Source organism: Staurois parvus, unplaced genomic scaffold (genome assembly GCF_062004578.1).
Source record: "Staurois parvus isolate SC_StPar_1 unplaced genomic scaffold, SC_StPar_1.0 ptg001328l, whole genome shotgun sequence".
NCBI classification, from domain to species: Eukaryota; Metazoa; Chordata; class Amphibia; order Anura; family Ranidae; genus Staurois; species Staurois parvus.
Window position 1 is genome coordinate 2,790,266 of NW_028319124.1, and position 20,719 is coordinate 2,810,984.

Sequence of the window (20,719 nt, forward strand, 5' to 3'; positions counted from 1 at the left end):
TAAGGAGGAATTCCTGGACAGGGAATCTGGTACTAACTACTAGAGGGCAATAGTTCCAGCTGTAGTGCGAGTTGGGTTTCCCACCCAAATGCTCTCTCCCATCTCTGATGAGAATATCGGACAACTGATCGTCCAATGTTTCCGCCTGCTAGTCTCATATCAACAGTGAAGCGGTTACTAAAGTTACGAAAACTCTTGTATGATGGAATAAAAATTTGGAAGTGATATAATGTCTTGAATTTTGATTGTATTTTTGGAAGAAAACTGTACTTATTAAACAAAAATCATATGATCTGGAAATGTACAGAAAAATTTTCGTACTTTTCCCTTCAAATAATTTCGGATGAAAGCTGTGTACTAATGATTAGATTATTGTACGATCACTTTGAAAGCGGTATTTTTTTGTACGATTTTCTGATCGTGTATACTAAGCTTTAGTCCTCACTGCTATCCTAACTCCTGATAGAGTTAAAACCATTCAGACCTCCTCTTCCTTCCCCAGGGGAAACAATTGTAGTTTTTTCCATTTGGGATATATATATTTTTCCTGTTTATTATGAAAGTTAAATTCATGCACGCAAGCTTGGAATATGCTGAGAATCCCTTAATATTTGAAAGTTTTGTCAAGACAGGAATCAGGAGCGTGGGCAGGTAAAGCATTGCCTAGGATTAGCATCCATAATACTTTATATATACTGTATATAATACTCGTGATGAGAAGGATATCTTTCAGGATACTCATATCATCTTAATCAATTTAAAAAAAAATGATTGTCTTTGAAACAGCATTGTTTTGTAAAGACAGGGGCTAAAAATGATTATGGAGTGTTGGCAGGAAAAGATTTGTTGAGTTGGGTGAGTATCAGGTCAGTATTATTCCATCCTAGGTTTTATTCTGCCTAAATGTGGCCAGGATAAATTCATTTCTCACACCACAGAAAGAGGGTCAGTGGTGGAAGGACTTGGAAGGTTCCCAAAAGTTTACATTATCTTTGTTATGCTATCGGTGTTATTCGTGGCCATTTAGGACTTAGATCATCTGCGGAAGGTAGAAAAACCTTGCAATGTACCCGCTACTTTGCCCGCCATTTATTGCCGGTCTCCCAGACTATTTAATTCCAAGGATTATAGCCTGTGAAGCTCTTTATAATAAAACTATAATGATTTTGTTTCAGTTATGTAAGTTCTTTCAACTGAGGTTTTCTACCTGTTTTTGCATTATTATCCCTGGTTCACACTGCTGTGACCTCTGGTACGACTTGGTGCGGCCTACAACACAGAAAGTCGCAAGACAAGTAAAAACAAATTTGTTGCAATGGGTGCCGTCTTAATTGCTGGGACTCAAGTTGCAGCACTTCCTGTACTACCTTTCTGTGTCTTTATTTATTATATTTTATTTCAGGTACTTATATAGTGCCACTAATTTACGCAGCACTTTACATATATATATATTGTACATTAAAAGTGCAGCGCTAAGTGATAAATCTGAAAATTGTCCACTGTAAGTCCAGTTCATATAAATGTGCCAGGTGACAAATGGAAATCCACAATGGTGATCCATGAGGAAGTAGCAGAAATGCGCACTCACCAGAAGGCGGATATATATAAGAGCAGTATATATCAAAAGCTCAGGGATCCTCGATCAAGAAGAAACAGGTCTGGTCACTGTAGGATTGGCCTTTCCTTTCCTCAAGGGTGCAGAGCAAAATTCTTCCTCCTCTCAGGTGGATGCTTGGATTCCTAATAAGGACTCTGCAAAGAGGTACTCCCGTACCTGGAGTGCAGAGCCCCGGTACTGTGCCGCCTCCTCGCTCCTGCACTCTAGGCACAGGAGTACCTCTTTGCAGAATCCTTATTAGGAATCCAAGCATCCACCGGAGAGGAGGAAGAATTTTGCTCTGCACCCTTGAGGAAAGGAAAGGCCAATCCTACAGTGACCAGACCTGTTTCTTCTTGATTGAGGATCCCTGAGCTTTTGATATATACTGCTCTTATATATATACGCCTTCTGGTGAGTGCGCATTTCTGCTACTTCCTCACGGATCACCATTGTGGATTTCCATTTTTCACCTGGCACGTTTATATGAACTGGACTTACAGTGGCCAATTTTCAGATTTATCATTTAGCGCTGAACTTTTATTTATATTATTATGTATATTTATTGGTTACTTAGAGTGCCTAGCTGCTTTTTTAGGATCAGCGCTCACTTTTTTTCATTTTCTATATATTGTACATTCACATCAGTCCCTAACCCTCAAGGGGCATACAATTTAAGGTCTCTAACTTACATTCATATACTAGGGCCAATTTTTATACAGGATCCAATTAAATTACCAGCATGTCTTTGGAGTGTGGGAGGAAACCAGAGTACCTGGAGGAAACCCACACAGGCACAGGGAGAACATGCAAACTCCATGCAGGCAATGTTGTGGTTTGAACCAACGACCCAAGTACTGCCAGGCAGAAGTGCTAACCATTTAGCCACTGTGTCTTTGGTGTGACATGTGTGCCATAGTCTGCAATGTTACAATCACAAAAGTCGCAAAGTCTTTGTATAATCATTGCGACTCTGGCAGTGACTTCAGATATTTTTTAAGACAAAATCACAAAATATCAAAGTTGCCTTAAAGTCACATTGAAATCACATCCAGCTGCATCGGGTCAGAAGAACTGAACCTTAATCTACTGAAATATTTTTTGTTTGTTTGTCAAGTTAATCCCCCGGTCACATCGGGTGCAACCTGGCATGCAATTTGCATGCAAGGCGACTTACAAATCGTATGCCAAGTCGCACCCTATTGTCCGCTATCAGTGCGCTCATATCGATGCAGTTCCGACTTGGTTGGAGCCGCACCGATTTCTAAAGTAGTACATGCACTACTTTTGGTGTGATTTGCATAGACATCTGTGTCAGATATCTTGCAAATCGCAATGAAATTGGCAGGTCACCTGATTTTGAAATCGTGCTACTTCACTGTAAGTCGCACGATTTTAAAATCGGCTTTGATGTGACTGGGGTGTTATATTTAACCACTTTTATGCTTAGGTTTTTGGGTTTTTTTTGCTCAGCCCAACAGGACAATATATTCTGACATTGGCACCCTCTGCTGTCAGAATACACTGATCAGTGGTTGCTACTGATTGGTTGTAGCTGCTGATCGAACAGGGAGTCTACATCCTGATTTAAATTCAGCTAGTCCCTTCTGAGCTAGTCAAATTTCAATCAGTGGATGGCACACTTTACAAGCATGTCTTACTTACCTGCTCTTTGCAATGGTTTTGCACAGAACAGCACCGATCCTCCTTTTCTCAAGTCCCTCGCCGTCTTTCCTGGCTCCTACCCCTGCTGATTGCCCCCATAGCAAGCCGCTTGCTCTGTGGGAACTCGTGGGTGCTCACTCCCAAGCCGGATCTGTGTGTCCATAGACACACAGAGCATGGCTCAACCCTGCCTCTGCTCCCTTCTCACTGACTGTGATTGACAGTAGCAGGAGCTAATGGCTCCTGCTGTTGTCTCTGAGCCAATGAGAAGAGAGAGCTGGGAGAGCCACTGATCTCGTGCTCATTGCTGGATCGAGATCAGGCTCAGGTAAGTATTGGAGGGCTATTTTACCTTCATAGATTCATGCATAGAATGCATGAAGGTAAAAAACCTTCAGCCTTTGCTTTTGCAAAATAATACACACATTATTTTTTGAGGGGGTTAATCATTAACTAATATTGCCTTGCAAACTTTATTTTTTTTTCTATGTAATGTTCAGTTCTTTTGTGTCACTTTAATTTAAAAAATGTAGGTTTACTGTAAATGAAAAGTATGTTTTTTAATTGGTCCCATTTAAAATGACATGGCAAATTTCTGTGAAATTTGTCAATTTTGTGAATTTCTGTGAAATTTGTCAATTTTGAGATTTTTTTATGTGGCACCAGAAAATATAACAAATGAAAGAAAAAAGAAATATAAAGCGTATCTCTGGTCAAAATGTAAAATCATATATCCATTTCCACATTGTATTTCAATTATTTCTAGCCTGAACAACCTGAACAATCTTGCCAGATTTCTGTTACTAAAGCCTGTAGGCATACTGTACAGCCTTCAATGCTCAAACAAAATAATACAAAATAATTTTCTATAGAGAAAGCACTATAGGCTGCCTGCCTTCAGGCTGTCTCTCTGTGACTGAACATATGACCCATCTGTACACAGTAAGGGAAAGAAAGGAGTCAATGTTCTGACTCGTTCAGGATAAATATGAAGCTTAGGCTATTAAGGCCTGTAAAAAGCAGGGTTTTTTTTACAACAAAATAGGAAAATCTAAGTCTGTAAAACCACAATAAGAAATGATAGCACCATCTGCTGACTAAAAACACAAAATACACTAAAAAAGATAGGATGATTGTAAAATAATCTATTAGCCCTAACATAATAATTAAATAAAATGTATGTAGTTTTACGTTTTTAATACCCAAATGAGGAGGCAGCTTTTTGCAGCTTGGATGACAGAGATTTGCTTTTCCTTCCCTCAAATTATCATTTTGTGTGTTTTGGATAGTGGCAAAAAGTTAGAAACTTACTTCTTGTCTCTTTGACAGTGGTCACTAGGCTGGGTAGTGCAAGGAACACTAAACGTAGCCAGAAGCTGATGGTACTCAGATGCTCCCATCGACTCTCAAGAAGCCTTAGGGAATGTGGTTTGTTTGTCATTTACAGAAGTGACTCGCAACAACAAGATATATTTATTGAAGCGTATGGCCTCTCCGGCATCTAAGATTCGGCCATACCACGCCATGTAAAAATAAAGCTCAATATTCTTTAACCTCCCTAGCAGTCTGATTATGTCCCTATTTCTGTGCTCAAAGCGGTACATTTTTTTGCATGGAAATATGTATTTTTTTTATTGTAGGCCTGTAATTTTTAGGAATAACTCACTGAAATCTGTCCGAACAAGAGTCTAGTAAACATCCCGGGTATGATAAAACTTGAAACAAGAAATCATAAATGATAATTTATTAAATAATCATAAAAAATAATATAACAATAATAAATTTAATTCAATAATATAATCAAACCAAAAACACTGAAATTTGAAATATAGCGCCAAGTTCGCACATCACTGAGCAAAGTCGCAAAATCGTTTTCAGTGTCTGATGACGAATTTCCCCACGAATCATTATCACTCAATTCTGCAAGTGGTTCTAATTTACTATCGCTGTTCTCTAGCTGGTCTAAAACCGCTTTTGACCTAAAGGGACGCTTTTTGGACGCCATGGACATTTCTCAGTTTCCAGGCAGGAAGAACAGTAAAAATGCAGGCAGGGCACAGGACAAAGCACTCCAGACAAAATGTATGTGAAATGGTTTGACACAGTAATGTTTTACTATGTGATTTTAGTGATTTTAGTAAATGTCACTTTTTGTCATTTTCAAATTTCCCGCCATTCCATCCCCCATACGTCCCGACGCTCGCAGGGGACGGAACCCAGATGACAGATGCCGGCATCCGCCGGATTACATTGCCGGGGAAACTGCAGGAGGGACATCGCGGGAGCGCAGGACAAGGTAAGTGATCGAGGGATCGCGGAGCAGCGCCGCATGGTAAGCCCGAGTGTAGCTGGGGGTTACCGCTTGTGGTACTGAAACTTTACCCCGAGCTACACTCGGGAATACCGCCAGGGAGGCTACAGCATCTTATAATTGAAAACAATGCAACCAAATCTCCCACTAAAACTGGCCACGTTTGTTATACTCAGCATATTTGGTAAACCCCCACTATTTTCGAAAGGGATGGTTAGGAAGTTCTGTATGATTGTTAGGAGTAAAACTAGACTGGGCCAAAACCACTGGTATGTAAATTATGCAGATTTGGTTTAAAGTGGTTGTACACCTCAGACATGAAATATGAACAAAGCATATCCATCTATAGTGTGTACTTGTCTTAATCCAGAGCACTAAGTGTAATTTCTGTCCACTTCCTGGTTCCTCTACTATCTGCATTAGTCTCGTCTGATGGGTTTTCCTGACACCAAGAGAAAAATGGTGACACTGGAGGGCACAGCTTGTGATTGAAAGCCTCAGCTCTGTTCCTTTATGCTATGCATCGGTTTTTGACCCTTCCCTCCAATAAACTATCAGAGCTCTCCTCACTGATGTAAATTTAGCTTCCCACTCCTTGGCTTTTAGAGCTGAGAGATCCCGTGTAATTTCTGCACTTTGAATGGATGTTGGGGATAGACAGTTTTAGATAAACAGGTACAACTTACACTATATTGGCAAAAGTATTGGGAGATTCAGGTGTTCCAATCAAATGTTAAATGTTTAATGTGTTAAAATCAAGCACCTAGGCATGCAGACTGCTTCTACAAACATTTGTGAAAGAATGGGTCGCTCTCAGGAGCTCAGTGAATTCAAGCATGGTCCCGTGATAGGTTGCCACCTGTGTAATAAGTCCATTGATGAAATTTTCTTGCCACTAAATATTCCACGGTCAACTGTTAGAGGTATTATAACAAAGTGGAAGCAACTGGGAACAACAGCAACTCCACCACGAAGTAGTAGGCCACGTAAAGTGACAGAGCAGGGTCAGCGCATGCTGAAGGGCACAGTGTGCAGAAGTCGCCAACTGTCTGCAGAGTCAATAAAGACCTCCAAACTTTGTGTGGCCTTCAGATTAGCACAACAAAAGTATGTAGAGAGCTTCATGGAATGGGTTTCCATGGCCGAGCAGCTGCATCCAAGCCTTACATCACCAAGTGCAATGCAAAGTGTTAGATGCAGTGGTGTAAAGCACGCCACCACTGGAATCTAGAGCAGTGGAGACGTGTTCTCTGCAGTGACAAATAATGCTTCTCTGTCGGGCAATCTGATGAATGTGTCTGGAAATGGTGGTTGCCAGGAGAATAATAGTTCCCTGACTGCATTGTGCCAAGTGTAAAGTTTGGTGGAGGGGGGATTATGGTGTGGGGTTGTTTTTCAGGGGTTGGGCTTGGCCCCTTAGTTCCAGTGAAGGGAACTCTTAAGGGGGTCAGCATACCAAGACATTTTGGACAATTTCATGCTCCCAACTTTGTGGGAACAGTTTGGGGATGACCCCTTCCTGTTCCAACATGACTGAACACCAGTGCACAAAGCAAGGTCCATAAAGACATGGATGAGCGAGTTTGGGGTGAAGGAACGTGACTGGCCTGCACAGAGTCCTGACCTCAACCTGATAGAACACCTTTGGGATGAATTAGAGTGGAGACTGTGAGCCAGGCCTTCTCGTCCGATATCAGTACCTGACCTCACAAATGTGCTTCTGGAAGAATTGTCAAACCTTCCCATACACACCCTCCTAAACCTTGTGGACAGCTTTCCCAGAAGAGTTGAAGCTGTTATAGCTGCAAAGGGTGGGCCAACTCAATATTGAGCCCTGGGATGCCATTAAAGTTCATGTGCATGTAAAGGCAGGCGTCCCAATACTCCTGGCAATATAGTGTATGTAGGAGGATTTGTTTCATCTCTGTGTATCACATGAGGCCAGTCACTTCACTGGGTATATGTAAGGGTTTAAAACCCCTTTTATGCCTTTGGACATAGTTCTAAAAGACTATAATAGTCACACACAAGTGTGACAATGGCACCCTCGGCCTCACCCTGCACTGAGATGTGCCGATTTGTGGGACAACATTCTAAGTGCCAAGAGCCTGAGTGTGATCATCACTGGGGTCAGTTAACTCTGCAGTTAACCCTTTACACAAACATATTTTTATGTAAAACATGCCACCAGGGGCGGACTGAGAACTCATGGGGCCCACGGGCAATAGGGGATCATGGGGCCCCTGTGTCCTCACCCACACTCAAACCACACCCAAAAAAAGCCTATGAAAGGTACCAGGGACATCTCATGGGGCCCCCTACTGACCCAGGCCTTCGGGCAGTGCCCGAGTTTCCCAATGGTCAGTCCGCCCCTGCATGCCACCATATGTTTTAACCCAAACACGCTCCATTCACAGCATGTGCTGTAACAATTCTGACCCTTTAGAAAATGTCTGTAACACTCTCTGCCATGCAGACAGGAAAGTGACAGAGTTTAAAATATGGTGATGTTCTACAAAGTTCTTATTTAGAGCATTTATAGAATCAGTGTAATAACTACAGAAAAAGACATTACAAAACAGACAATAACAAGAATAAAATAAACAGGATTAAAAGTGAAAAACGACTTAAGAAAAGTTTGACTGGCCTTTGGGTCAGATGGAGTCTGATTCACTGTAGTGTAAGTGCAATTCTGATTGAGTCACTGGCTCTCAGAAATGACTTTTAGCATTCATGCATAGTTTCAAAGGAAAATTGAGCATTTATAAGCTTCAGATGCAGATGCAGCTGTTCTGTCCCCTGAGGAGGGAAATAACAGAAATGACATAACCAATGAATGATTCTGAAGAGTGTGCTGAGTGGGTGTTAAAAGTGTTTTATGACAGTTCAGCAGACACTATCTCCATGACAGTTTTTCTAACTGTATCAATATTTGCAGATGACCATATTTTAAAAAATGACAGATTCAAGTCAAGCAGAGCCAAACTCAACTGTGTATTGCTCGAAATGAATTTAAGACAGCCAATCACGACATGCATTAAAACTTGTTGAGCTCTGCCAGAGGTTTTATTACCTAGCAATTTCACTTTTATCGAAAAAGTCTTTGGTTTATTGTTATTTACGACAGCTTTTAGTGCTCTGAATTGTCAGATTTCTGCTAATGGGTTTAATGACACTAGGCCTGAGTTCTGCTATGTCTTTTATGATAGCCTGCTTCATGCTTCCAGCTGGTTCTAGTGGGTAGATATTTGAAATGTATCTCACAAACAAGATTTTAAATCTAACCACCTGTCACTGACTTGCGTATTTTGGAGAAAAGAGGGTACACCATGTTTTGTATTACCCACATTCTCTTTGTTTACTAGCTTCGGGTTTATCAAACCTCATTATTGTTACAACTAGTAAAAACAATAATGATGAAGTTTACTTAAAATGATGTAAGATTGCTCCAGAACATTAGCTAGGGAAGTAGTATATCAGCATAAATATATTCCAGAGAACCCCATGATCATAGGCATGTCACTCAAAGATCTCTGGATAAATAATCTGACTTCATCCTTCACAAAATCATCAATAGAGCCTTCCAGGATAGCCTTGGATCCATGTGTCTCCTGCTATAATTGGTCATTGCTTCAGTTATTCTGTATGTTACAGGATCTGCGTATCCACATTGTTTCACTTATGCATAACTCTGCTGGTATAGTAATATTATTGCTGATTCTGTAAACTCTGTTCATTGTCTTGACAATAAAACTTGTTTGGATTAAAAAAAAAATCATCAATAGAGCCAATTAGGAAAGTGTACCAGTTTTCCTTTATAGTGCCTCAAACAAGGTGCCATAAATCTGCCAACACGGTTAGCAGCATTATTAGAGGTTCTCCATTTCCTATGAGCTAACACAGATTATATTATCTAACATGTAATGGTACTTGGACAGCTTGTTTCACATATTTCGGAAGCCAGGGGCGAACTGACCATTTGGAAACTCAGGCACTGCCCGAGGGCCCGGGGTCAGTAGAGGGCCCCATGAGATGCCCCTGGTACCTTTTTCATAGGCTTTTTTGAGTTTGGGCAAGGACACAGGGGCCCCATGATCCCGTATTGCCCAGGGGCCCCATGAGTTGTCAGTCCGCCTCTGCCGGAAGCTGAATACCACATGTTTGCTGACCAAATGTGTATGTGTGACATCTTCAGCTGTCCTATTACTACAAATAATTTCTTTTAACTTAGCAATAAGGTTTGTAAATTTGTTTCTCTTGCTAAACCTACAGTGATGGGTCTTTTGTGTTTTCTATGTAATTCAAAAGTGTGGATAACTTTTTTATTAACTTATATAAATCATTCAAATTTCACATGTTGGTAGAGTAACTCTTCCTCTATAACAACTTATTTTTCAATGCAGGTAAATAATAGGTTCCAAGCAGAAACAATGTGCCACCATTGGGTTCTTGACAAAGGCAGGGTGCAGGCTGTCCAACATCCACAGAAGGCTACAGAATGATTACGGAAATGACACCATTGACAATCATCAACATTGTTTTTGTCATTGGTGGCATCTCTGTAAACTATTCTGCAGCCGTCTGTGGATGTCGTACAGCCTGCACCCCTGTTTTGTTAAGAACTCAGGGATGACACATTGCTTCTGCTTGGAATCCACTATTTAGCTGCAATGAAGAAGAAGAAGAGTTACTCTACCAACATGTGAAATTTGAACGACCTAAGTAAGTTAATAAAAAACGTATACCCACTTTTGCATTACTTTTGGAACAGTCCTCTTATATAGTATAAATATTTATGTCATGCTTCTGCCACCTTGCACGTGACATTTTAACTGGCAAAACTAGTTTCTGTGATCATTGTGCAAGAGCAGAACGTTTGATGGGATGTCCTTGGAGAGCTCACTGTTTATATAAGTCTTGGTGTATAAGTTACAAGAAGCACAGGACACATGAGTGCACAATCAGTATACAGGGTGAAATCATTTGGTGTTCTTTCTCCATTCTCTCACTGAACAGGTTGAGGTGAACATGGCCATCTGCCGTCTGATCTGCATCTTTATTCTTCCTGCGTGTTTCTCAGCAGCTCCGTCTCCTAGTAAGTGACACACCAGGCATTGCCATTTGTGGGAATATGGTATCTTTCCTATTCCATAAATCTATGCAAAAAGTAACAAGGATACGTAAGTTCATTATATGTGCAGTACCCTATGGTTAGATTCTATTTTCCTTCTATCATGCCAGTTATGAACTGCAAGCCTAACTCCAATAGTATGTTTTTCAGTTTTGGATTACGTATGGAAGAGTTACCATTTTGGTTCTTTCCGTATCTGGATTCTTTCCCCATTAAAATGTTTTAGGTGGAATGGCTGGTTGTTGCTGCACTTCGTACTTCATCACTGTAGTCATGGTTTTAGAGTGCTCAGCATAAATGAGTACACTCCTTTTGAAAAGTAAGATTTTAATCAATATCTCAATGAACACAAGAACAATTTACAAAAGTTTGACAAAACTGACTTTTATAGAACATTGGTTTAGCTCATTACATGAAAGTAAGGTTAATAATATAACTTAGATTACAAAATCTTCAGTTTTACTCAAATTAGTTGATGCAAAAATGAATACACTCCACAACAAAAACTACTCCATCTAGTATTTTGTATGACCTCCATGATTTTAAGGACAGCAGCAAGTCTTCTAGGCATGGAATTAACAAGTTGGTGACATATTGCAACATCTATCTTTTTCCATTCTTCAAGAACGACCTCTTTTAGAGCCAGGATGCTGGATGGAGAGTGATGCTTAACTTGTCTCTTCAGAATTCCCTATAGGTGTTCGATAGGGTTCAGACCCGGAGGCATACTTGGTCACTGAATCACTTTCACCCTGTTCTTCTTCAGAAATGCAACAGTGGCCTTAGATGTGTATTTTGAATCATTGTCATGTTAGAAAAGTGCACGACGACCAGGGGCACGGAGTGATGGTAGCATCTTCTCTTTCAGTATAGAGTAGTACATTTGTGAATTCATAACACCATCAATGAAATGCAGCTCCCTGACACCAGCAGCACTCATGCAGCCCCACAGAAGGACACTGCCACCACCAAGTTTCACTGTAGGCACCATGCATTTTTCTTTGTACTCCTCAACTTTGCAACAATAAACAGTTTTGAAGCCATCAGTTCCAAAAACATTTATCTTGGTCTCATCACTCCAGAGTACAGAGTCCCAGTAGTCTTCTTCTTTTTCAGCATGGGCCCTGACAAATTCTAGGTGGGATTTTTTGTGCATGGGCTTTAGGAGAGGCTTTCTTCGTGGATGACACCCATGCATGCCCTTCTTTTGCAGTGTACACCGTATTGTGCCACGGGAAACAATCACCCCAGTTTGGCTTCCTACTTCTTGAGCTAACTGCAGTGAACTTGCATTGCAATTTTCTTCAACCCTTCTCATCAGAAGACACTGCTGTTGAGATGTTAACTGGACGTCTCTGTGAGATGGTTGCAGTTTCATCTTTGGTAAATGTTTGTATCACTTTTGCTACAGTATTCTGACTGAGAAGCAAAACGTTGCTGATCCTCTTGTAGCCTTCACATTTCTTGTGTAAAGAAATTTTTTTCTTTCTCGGACCTTGTGTCCTTTCTCTTCCATGTGGTGCCATTGCTGACAAGGAAGGGGTTCTCTTTGTTAAATGATGCCCTTTTATATTCAGCTGTCTGCTGGACACCTGTTTAACCCCCCTGGCGGTATTCCCCAGTGTAGCTCGGGGTAAAATTTCAGTACCAAAAGCGGTAACCCCGAGCTACACTCGGGCTTACCATGCAGCGTTGCTCAGGGATTCCCTGCAGCGCTTACCTTGTCCTTCGCTCCCGCGATGCATCCTCTGCAGCATCCCCGGCCATCTCCTCCGGCCGATGCCGTCTTCCATGTTCCGGTCCCTGCGAGCGTCGGGACGTACGGGGGCCGGAACCGGCGGCAAATTTCAACATTTTAGAAACTGTCATTTTCTAATAAACAAATATTACATAGTAAACCATTACTGTTTCAAAGTATTTCACATACATTTTGTCCCTACTGCTTTTTCCTGTGCCCTGCCTGCATTTTGACTGTTCTTTCTGCCTGGAAACGTAGAAAAGTCCATGGCGTCCAAAAAGCGTCGCTTTAGGTCAAAATTGGTTTTAGACTGGCTAGAGAACAGCGATAGTATATCAGAACCACTTGCAGAATTGAGTGATAATGATTCGTGGAGAAATTTGTCATCAGACGCTGAATGGTGCCCCATCATTAGTGTCAGTGTGTGAGGAATAGTGTCCCATCATTAGTGTCAGTGGGAGGAATAGTGCCCCATCATTAGTCAGTGGGAGGAATAGTGCCCCATCATTGGTGTCAGTGGGAAGAATTGTGCCCCATCATTGGTGTCAGTGGGAGGAATAGTGTCCCATCATTAGTGTCAGTGGGAGGAATAGTGCTCCATCATTGGTGTCAGTGGGAGGAATAGTGCCCCATCATTGGTATCAGTGGGGAGAATAGTGCCCCATCATTGGTGTCAGTGGGAGGAATAGTGCCCCATCATTGGTGTCAGTGGGAGGAATAGTGTCCCATCATTAGTGTCAGTGGGAGGAATTGCACCCCATCATTGGTGTCAGTGGGAGGTATAGCGCCCCATCATTGGTGTCAGTGGGAGGAATAGCGCCCATCGTTGGTATCAGTGGCAGGAATTGCGCCCCATCATTGGTGTCAGTGGGAGGAATAGCGCACCATCATTGGTGTCAGTGGGAGGAATAGCGCCCCATCATTGGTATCAGTGGCAGGAATTGTGCCCCATCATTGGTGTCAGTGGGAGGAATTGCGCCCCATCATTAGTGTCAGTGGGGAGGAGGAATAGTGCCCCATCGTTGGTGTCAGTGGGGGAGGAACAGTGCCTCATCGTTGGTGTCAGTGTGGAGGAGGAATAGTGCCCCATCGTTGGTGTCAGTGGGGGAGGAACAGTGCCTCATCGTTGGTGTCAGTGTGGAGGAGGAATAGTGCCCCATCGTTGGTGTCAGTGGGGGAGGAACAGTGCCTCATCGTTGGTGTCAGTGTGGAGGAGGAATAGTGCCCCATCGTTAGTGTCAGTGGGGGAGGAACAGTGCCTCATCGTTGGTGTCAGTGTGGAGGAGGAATAGTGCCCCATCGTTAGTGTCAGTGGGGGAGGAACAGTGCCTCATCGTTGGTGTCAGTGTGGAGGAGGAATAGTGCCCCATCGTTAGTGTCAGTGGGGGAGAGGAGCGGCTGCTCCTTCTTTTAGTTCGGCCGCTCGATTATCGCGGGGCCGCTCGGCTCTGCCTCCTCGCCGGTGATTGGTCGCCTGTGTGCCTTTCCAGTGCTGGCGCTCAATCACCGGTGAGGAGGCGGAGCCGAGCGACCATTGAGCGGCCGAACTGAAAGAAGGAGCAGCCGCGCTTCCTGGACCGGATCGTCGTGGGACCGGGACCGGAGCCAGGTAAGGTACAGCAGCCCCTCTGCCCACCCCTGTACTTAGTGTCCCTTGGAGGAGGAGGGGGGGCGGCGCCGCCCCTAGAAAAAGTGCCGCCCTGACACCGGCTCGCCGTATACCGGCGTATAAGACGACCCCCGACTTTTCAGAAGATTTTCATGGGTTGAAAAGTCGTCTTAAACGCCGGAAAATACGGTAAATGTAATATTATTATATTATTATTTTTTATGATTATTTATTAAATTATAATTTTTGATTTTGTGTTTCAAGTTTTATCATATCCGGAATGTTAACTAGACTCTTGTTCGGACAGATTTCAGTGAGTTATTCCTAAAAATTACAGGCCTACAATAAAAAAAAATACATATTTCCATGCAAAAAAATTTACCGCTTTCAGCACAGAAATATGGACATAATCAGACCGCTAGGGAGGTTAATGAATAATTAGACTTACATGTAGTTGAATTGTTAATTAGGATTTTGTTGTCTAAAATTTAGCTTTGCTCCTAAGACTTTCATTGGGGTGTATTCATTTTTGCAACATGGTGTTGAATTAATTTGTTAGGAAAAATACTTTTTTGTGTGCCAAATTAACAAATCTTGTTAGCAATCAATGGCCTGCATTTGTAGTAGTGTGTCCTTTAGAAAATGTTGATTCTGAAAGGGAAGTAAAGGTTTTCTGACAAATCTGTTGGGGTGTACTCATTTATGCTGAGCACTGTATATGTGTACTTGACTTGGATTATGGAATTGGGTTTTTAACCAGTTTTGGACACTGGGCATGCTACATGTGCTCAAAAGAGTCTATTTGAGAAGCACCTATAGTGTGTCCTGTCTTTTTGCCCAGCTGCTGCTCCTCTCACCACACTTGCAAACGATTACCAGCTGTCAAAATGACATCTAGGAGTTGTATGAATTTGACAGATTTAGAAGCTGCTGCTGTCAAGAAAACAAACCACTGTTCAGACAGGAGATGGAGAGAAACAAAGTCACATTCCTACTTTTGTATACTGTATATTCTGTTTCATTCATCTGCAAATCAAAGGTATAAGTTTTGATGTGCATATGATGTCAGTTAAAGCAACCCGACAAGTAAAAAACCAATATTTTTTAATAAAATGTGTTCCTATTTTTTATTATTATTATACAGGATTTATATAGCGCCAACAGTTTGCACAGCGCTTTACAAAATGAAGGCAGACATTACAGTTACAATACAATTTGGTACAAGAGGAAACAGAGGGCCCGGCTCGTTAGAGCTTACAATCTAGGAAAAATGTAACCCCTTAGTAACTATTTTCCCAAACTCTGATGTAAAGGAGAACTCTGCAGTCTGATTTAGGGGGGAACACTGGGATCTCTGATGTGGGGGGACTTTGGTGACCAGACCCTCCACCCTCACATTTCCAAGGAGGGGGTGATGTTGCAGTGTGTACATAGTGACCTGTGCAGTGTGATCCCCTGTCACTGTGTGCAGGTCAGGTCTTACTGTGTGATACTGCTCAAAGAACCAGCGATGTGCAATTTCAAAAACTTCCAGCCAGGGTGCATACTGCTGTCCCTTTAAGATTTGGACAAGGTCTATGAGCAATATGTGTACAACATGGGACAGAGAAGCACAATCCTAGCGCAGTGAACTTCTTAACTGACAAAAACACAGCAATACAGTAATTGCACTCACATGTTCTCTGTAGTGTGAGTGTCATGTCACATCCACCCAAAGTGCCATGTGCTGAAGTGCAGGGCACATTCTCCTGTGACCTCTCAGCATTGGTTATTGAATCTGTAGCTGAAAATGTTTCCCAATCTCCCACGGTGATCATAAATATTGTAACTTTTTAATTTAAGGCAGCGTGTACTCAGAGAGCGTTCGGAAGGAACATGCTTGTTGCCAGTACCCTACCCTCACTCACAGTCATTAGCAGTGTCCTGGGCCAGCCAGCTGGTCCACTTTGAGACTCTAACTGTTTCCCATCTCCAATCTCAGCAGCCGAAACAGAAGCTGAGATAGGAGGGCGGCACTGCAAGGCGGAGCAGCTGGAGGAGGAAGTTACTTCCTCTTCCTGTGAATGCCACATCCTCCACACACCTTACCGGTTGCTAGGATGCTAGGCAGGCCTAGCAACCAAAACTTTTGAGAAGCAGCCAGGACTTGAGAGGGATAACTGCCAATCCACTGCCACCCCACCATAGGACATGCAGCCTGGCAGCCCCGGCTGCCCTGTGACCAGTCTGGGCCTGGATGTATGTAATAAATACAAATTTTACAAACTTTTATTGAATCCTTCATGTCATATGATGGGTTGCAATTCTACTTGCTCCACTTCAACCACCATTCACTTTATATTTGTAAAAAGCCATAGTTTGGCTGCTTTTGAATAGACAGAGAGCTACTGCACTAACCAGTTAACACTGATGCGGTGCAGGAAAAGCAGTGATTCCTGTACGTTTCCCACATCGCATTGCAATCACACTGCATTCTGACTTCTATTGCGGGTGTCAATGGAAAGTTAATGATACCCCAAAAGCAAGTTGCAGAAACAATGCGGTTCCAGTGCAAATAAAAAAAAGCTGCCTGCACCTTTCTGAAGCAGATGCGCTGCAATTTGAGCTATTCAAAATGAATGAGCTCAAATCCCACCGCACAGTATTGCATGTGATTTGTACAGGAATGTTCACAGTGTGAACCTAGACTGAATGTGACCATTTAGAGCCAATTGGGGTTCTATAGTATTAGCTTAGAAATTCCTAACTTACTTCCTGCCCTATAGAATATGTTGGCACTCAATGATATGTGCAGACTCGTGAATTCCATATAATATATATATATATAAAATACATTTTTTGCAGTGACAGCCAGTTTCTCAAAACCACAATGTGTTGAACCTTTAATTTCTAAACAGTTACATCATTGTGATATCTAGCTGGATTTAACACTAGAGGAATTACTGTGTAGTTTATTTGCTGTGAATCACACTATTCATATGTACTTTCCATATACAATTTTTTGTCTATCAAATACTATACATCTGTAACACTTTTAATTATATCTTGTATCAGTACATATGTGGTTGGTATGGCGTTATGTGTGGGTGATAAGTCTTTTTAACTTGCCAATATGCTAGTTTGTTTCTTTTGTTCCAGCTATTATGAAGATGGAAACCTTCACTGATCTCATACAGGAGCTGGAGTCCAGTTTGCCAGGATGGCCTGCTAAGGATCTAGCTGAGCTCCTGCTCTCTTCCATCACTAAGCCATTCCAGTCCCATCAACATTTGTCTGATAGACAAGCTGCTCTTGCCCGTGATTTTCTTTCTCACAAGGTGATACATTCAGAGGACATGCTTTGGCAGGAACAAGGAGTTGTTTTTGCTCCCGATGGTAGCACAGTTGCTTTAAGGTCTCTTGTTGACACAATGGTCTGTGGTTGGAAAGCTAACTGTGATGTAAAAAAAATGGAAAATGACAAAAAGAATGTGGAACCCAGCAAAGATACAGAACCAAGCCAAGAACCACAGAGCGATAACACGTATAGAATTCCACTGCCAAGTGTGCTAGGATTACATTTTGTCAGTTTCAAAGATTCCTTGCAGGTGCCATTATATATTCCTGATGGGTGCTGGGATTCTACTTCTGATCCAAAAACCTTCCAGCTACATGGAACCCCTTCTAGAACTCATCTGACACTCGCCAACATCAATGGTGTATTGGATGGTGCTCTACTGAGGGAAATGATTATCATAAATGAGACCCAGAAGATGAGTGATCTACTTCAGTCTTACTATGGGAGAATTCCAGCTAGGAGCCCATACAGAAGGCAGAATTTCCAGGGTCTGTTGAAGAAGGGCGAGTTAGGAGATGAGATAGAGAGAGCAACTGATTTTTACAGGAAACAATATCCAGGTTCTGGTCTTCCTAATATGACAGATGAAGAGCTGAAAGAAACCGCAGCTGCAGCAGCCAAGCAGTTTGAGCACCAATATTTGGGTACAACTTCTGTTATTTATAGCTATTATATGGATTTATATTTGTTTTATGCGTATAAAGATTAGAGATGAGCGATTCGAACCAGGCGAACCGGAATTCGATACGAATTTCAGGAAAAATTCGATTCGCGTTGAATCCGAATATTTGCCTACTTCGGGTGCGCGAATCGGATTTTTCCCGATCAGCCGGCAAAAGTGTCCCTGCAGAGAGCTCCGCTATTTCTGACAGTTCTCTGACAGAAGGAACACATGTACAGCGGTTGAAACATTGTATCTATTTGTTTCCATTTAGGATACAGATGTTTTTATTCGGAAACAGATGTTTCAACCGCTGTACATGTGAAGGAGCTGTCAGAGAACTGTCAGAAATAGAGGAACTCTGCAGATACACTTTTTGCCGGTTTGGAATTCTTATTTTCATCCTACTTCTTCTTCTTCTTCATCCTCATCCTCAGAAGAAGAAGAAGAGGATGAGGATGAAGAAGAAGAAGTAGGATGAAAATAAGAATAATTCCAAGCCGGCAAAAAGTGTATCTGCAGAGCTCCTCTAAGTGTATCTGCAGAATAGAGGAGCTCTGCAGATACACTTTTTGCCGGCTTGGAATTATTCTTATTTTCATCCTACTTCTTCTTCTTCTTCTTCTTCTTCTTCCTCTTCATCCTCATCCTCTTCTTCTTCTTCTGAGGATGAGGATGAAGAAGAAGAAGAAGAAGAAGAAGTAGGATGAAAATAAGAATAATTCCAAGCCGGCAAAAAGTGTATCTGCAGAGCTCCTCTATTCTGCAGATACACTTAGAGGAGCTCTGCAGATACACTTTTTGCCGGCTTGGAATTATTCTTATTTTCATCCTACTTCTTTTTCTTCTTCTTCTTCCTCTTCATCCTCATCCTCTTCTTCTTCTTCTGAGGATGAGGATGAAGAAGAAGAAGAAGAAGAAGTAGGATGAAAATAAGAATAATTCCAAGCCGGCAAAAAGTGTATCTGCAGAGCTCCTCTATTCTGCAGATACACTTAGAGGAGCTCTGCAGATACACTTTTTGCAGGCTTGGAATTCTTCTTATTTTCATCCTACTTCTTCTTCTTCTTCTTCATCCTCATCCTCAGAAGAAGAAGAAGAGGATGAGGATGAAGAAGAAGAAGAAGAAGTAGGATGAAAATAAGAATAATTCCAAGCCGGCAAAAAGTGTATCTGCAGAGCTCCTCTAAGTGTATCTGCAGAATAGAGGAGCTCTGCAGATACACTTTTTGCCGGCTTGGAATTATTCTTATTTTCATCCTACTTCTTCTTCTTCTTCTTCTTCCTCTTCATCCTCATCCTCTTCTTCTTCTTCTGAGGATGAGGATGAAGAAGAAGAAGAAGAAGTAGGATGAAAATAAGAATAATTCCAAGCCGGCAAAAAGTGTATCTGCAGAGCTCCTCTATTCTGCAGATACACTTAGAGGAGCTCTGCAGATACACTTTTTGCTGGCTTGGAATTAATCTTATTTTCATCCTACTTCTTCTTCTTCTTCTTCATCCTCATCCTCAGAAGAAGAAGAAGAGGATGAGGATGAGGATGAAGAAGAAGAAGAAGAAGAAGAAGTAGGATGAAAATAAGAATAATTCCAAGCCGGCAAAAAGTGTATCTGCAGAGCTCCGCTAAGTGTATCTGCAGAGCTCCGCTATTTCTGACAGTTCTGTGACATTCACTCCATACAGCGGTTGAAACATTGTATCTATTTGTTTCCATAAATGGATCCATTTATGGAAACAAATAGATACAATGTTTCAACCGCTGTATGGAGTGAATGTCACAGAACTGTCAGAAATAGGCTATTTCTGACAGTTCTGGGACATTCACTCCATACAGCGGTTGAAACCGCTGTATGGTGTGAATGTCACAGAACTGTCAGAAATAGGCTATTTCTGACAGTTCTGTGACATTCCCTCCATACAGCGGTTGAAACCGCTGTATGGAGTGAATATCACAGAACTGTCAGAAATAGCCTATTTCTGACAGTTCTGGGACATTCACTCCATACAGCGGTTGAAACATTGTATCTATTTGTTTCCATAAATGGATCCATTTATGGAAACAAATAGATACAATGTTTCAACCGCTGTATGGAGTGAATGTCACAGAACTGTCAGAAATAGCCTATTTCTGACAGTTCTGTGACATTCACTCCATACAGCGGTTTCAACCGCTGTATGGAGTGAATGTCACAGAACTGTCAGAAATAGCCTAAGAAATATCGGAGCTCTGCAGATACACTTTTTGCCGGCTTGGAATTCTCCTTCTTCTCATCCTTCTTCTTCTTCTCATCCTTCTTCTTCTTCTCATCCTTCTCCTTCTTCTCATCCTTCTCCTTCTTCTCATCCTTCTTCTTCTTCTCATCCTTCTCCTTCTTCTCATCCTTCTTCTTCTCATCCTTCTCCTTCTTCTCATCCTTCTTCTCATCCTTCTCCTTCTTCTCATCCTTCTTCTCATCCTTCTCCTTCTTCTCATCCTTCTCCTTCTCCTTCTTCTCATCCTTCTCCTTCTTCTCATCCTTCTCCTTCTCCATCTTCTCATCCTTCTCCTTCTCCTTCTTCTCATTATTCTCCTTCTCCTTCTCCTTCTCCTTCTCCTTCTTCTCATCCTTCTCCTTCTTCTCATCCTTCTCCTTCTCCTTCTTCTCATCCTTCTCCTTCTTCGCATCCTTA

At 41.9% G+C, this 20,719-nt stretch overlaps 1 protein-coding gene across 2 annotated transcripts in view; it reads left to right on the forward strand.

Moving 5' to 3' along the window:
• Positions 1-556: 556 nt before the first annotated feature.
• PGLYRP2 (peptidoglycan recognition protein 2) overlaps positions 557-20,719 on the forward strand; it is a 36,177-nt gene continuing 16,014 nt past the window's right edge. The window contains exons 1-3 of one of the 2 annotated variants that reach the window (XM_089661258.1): positions 557-651; positions 10,590-10,668; positions 17,190-18,032. In XM_089661258.1, coding sequence (XP_089517384.1) covers positions 10,602-10,668; positions 17,190-18,032 — 910 coding nt within the window. In that variant the 5' untranslated portion in view covers positions 557-651; positions 10,590-10,601. Of the gene's footprint in view, positions 652-10,527; positions 10,669-17,189; positions 18,033-20,719 lie in introns of those variants that run through there. The other variant, XM_089661256.1, reaches the window with a different exon arrangement.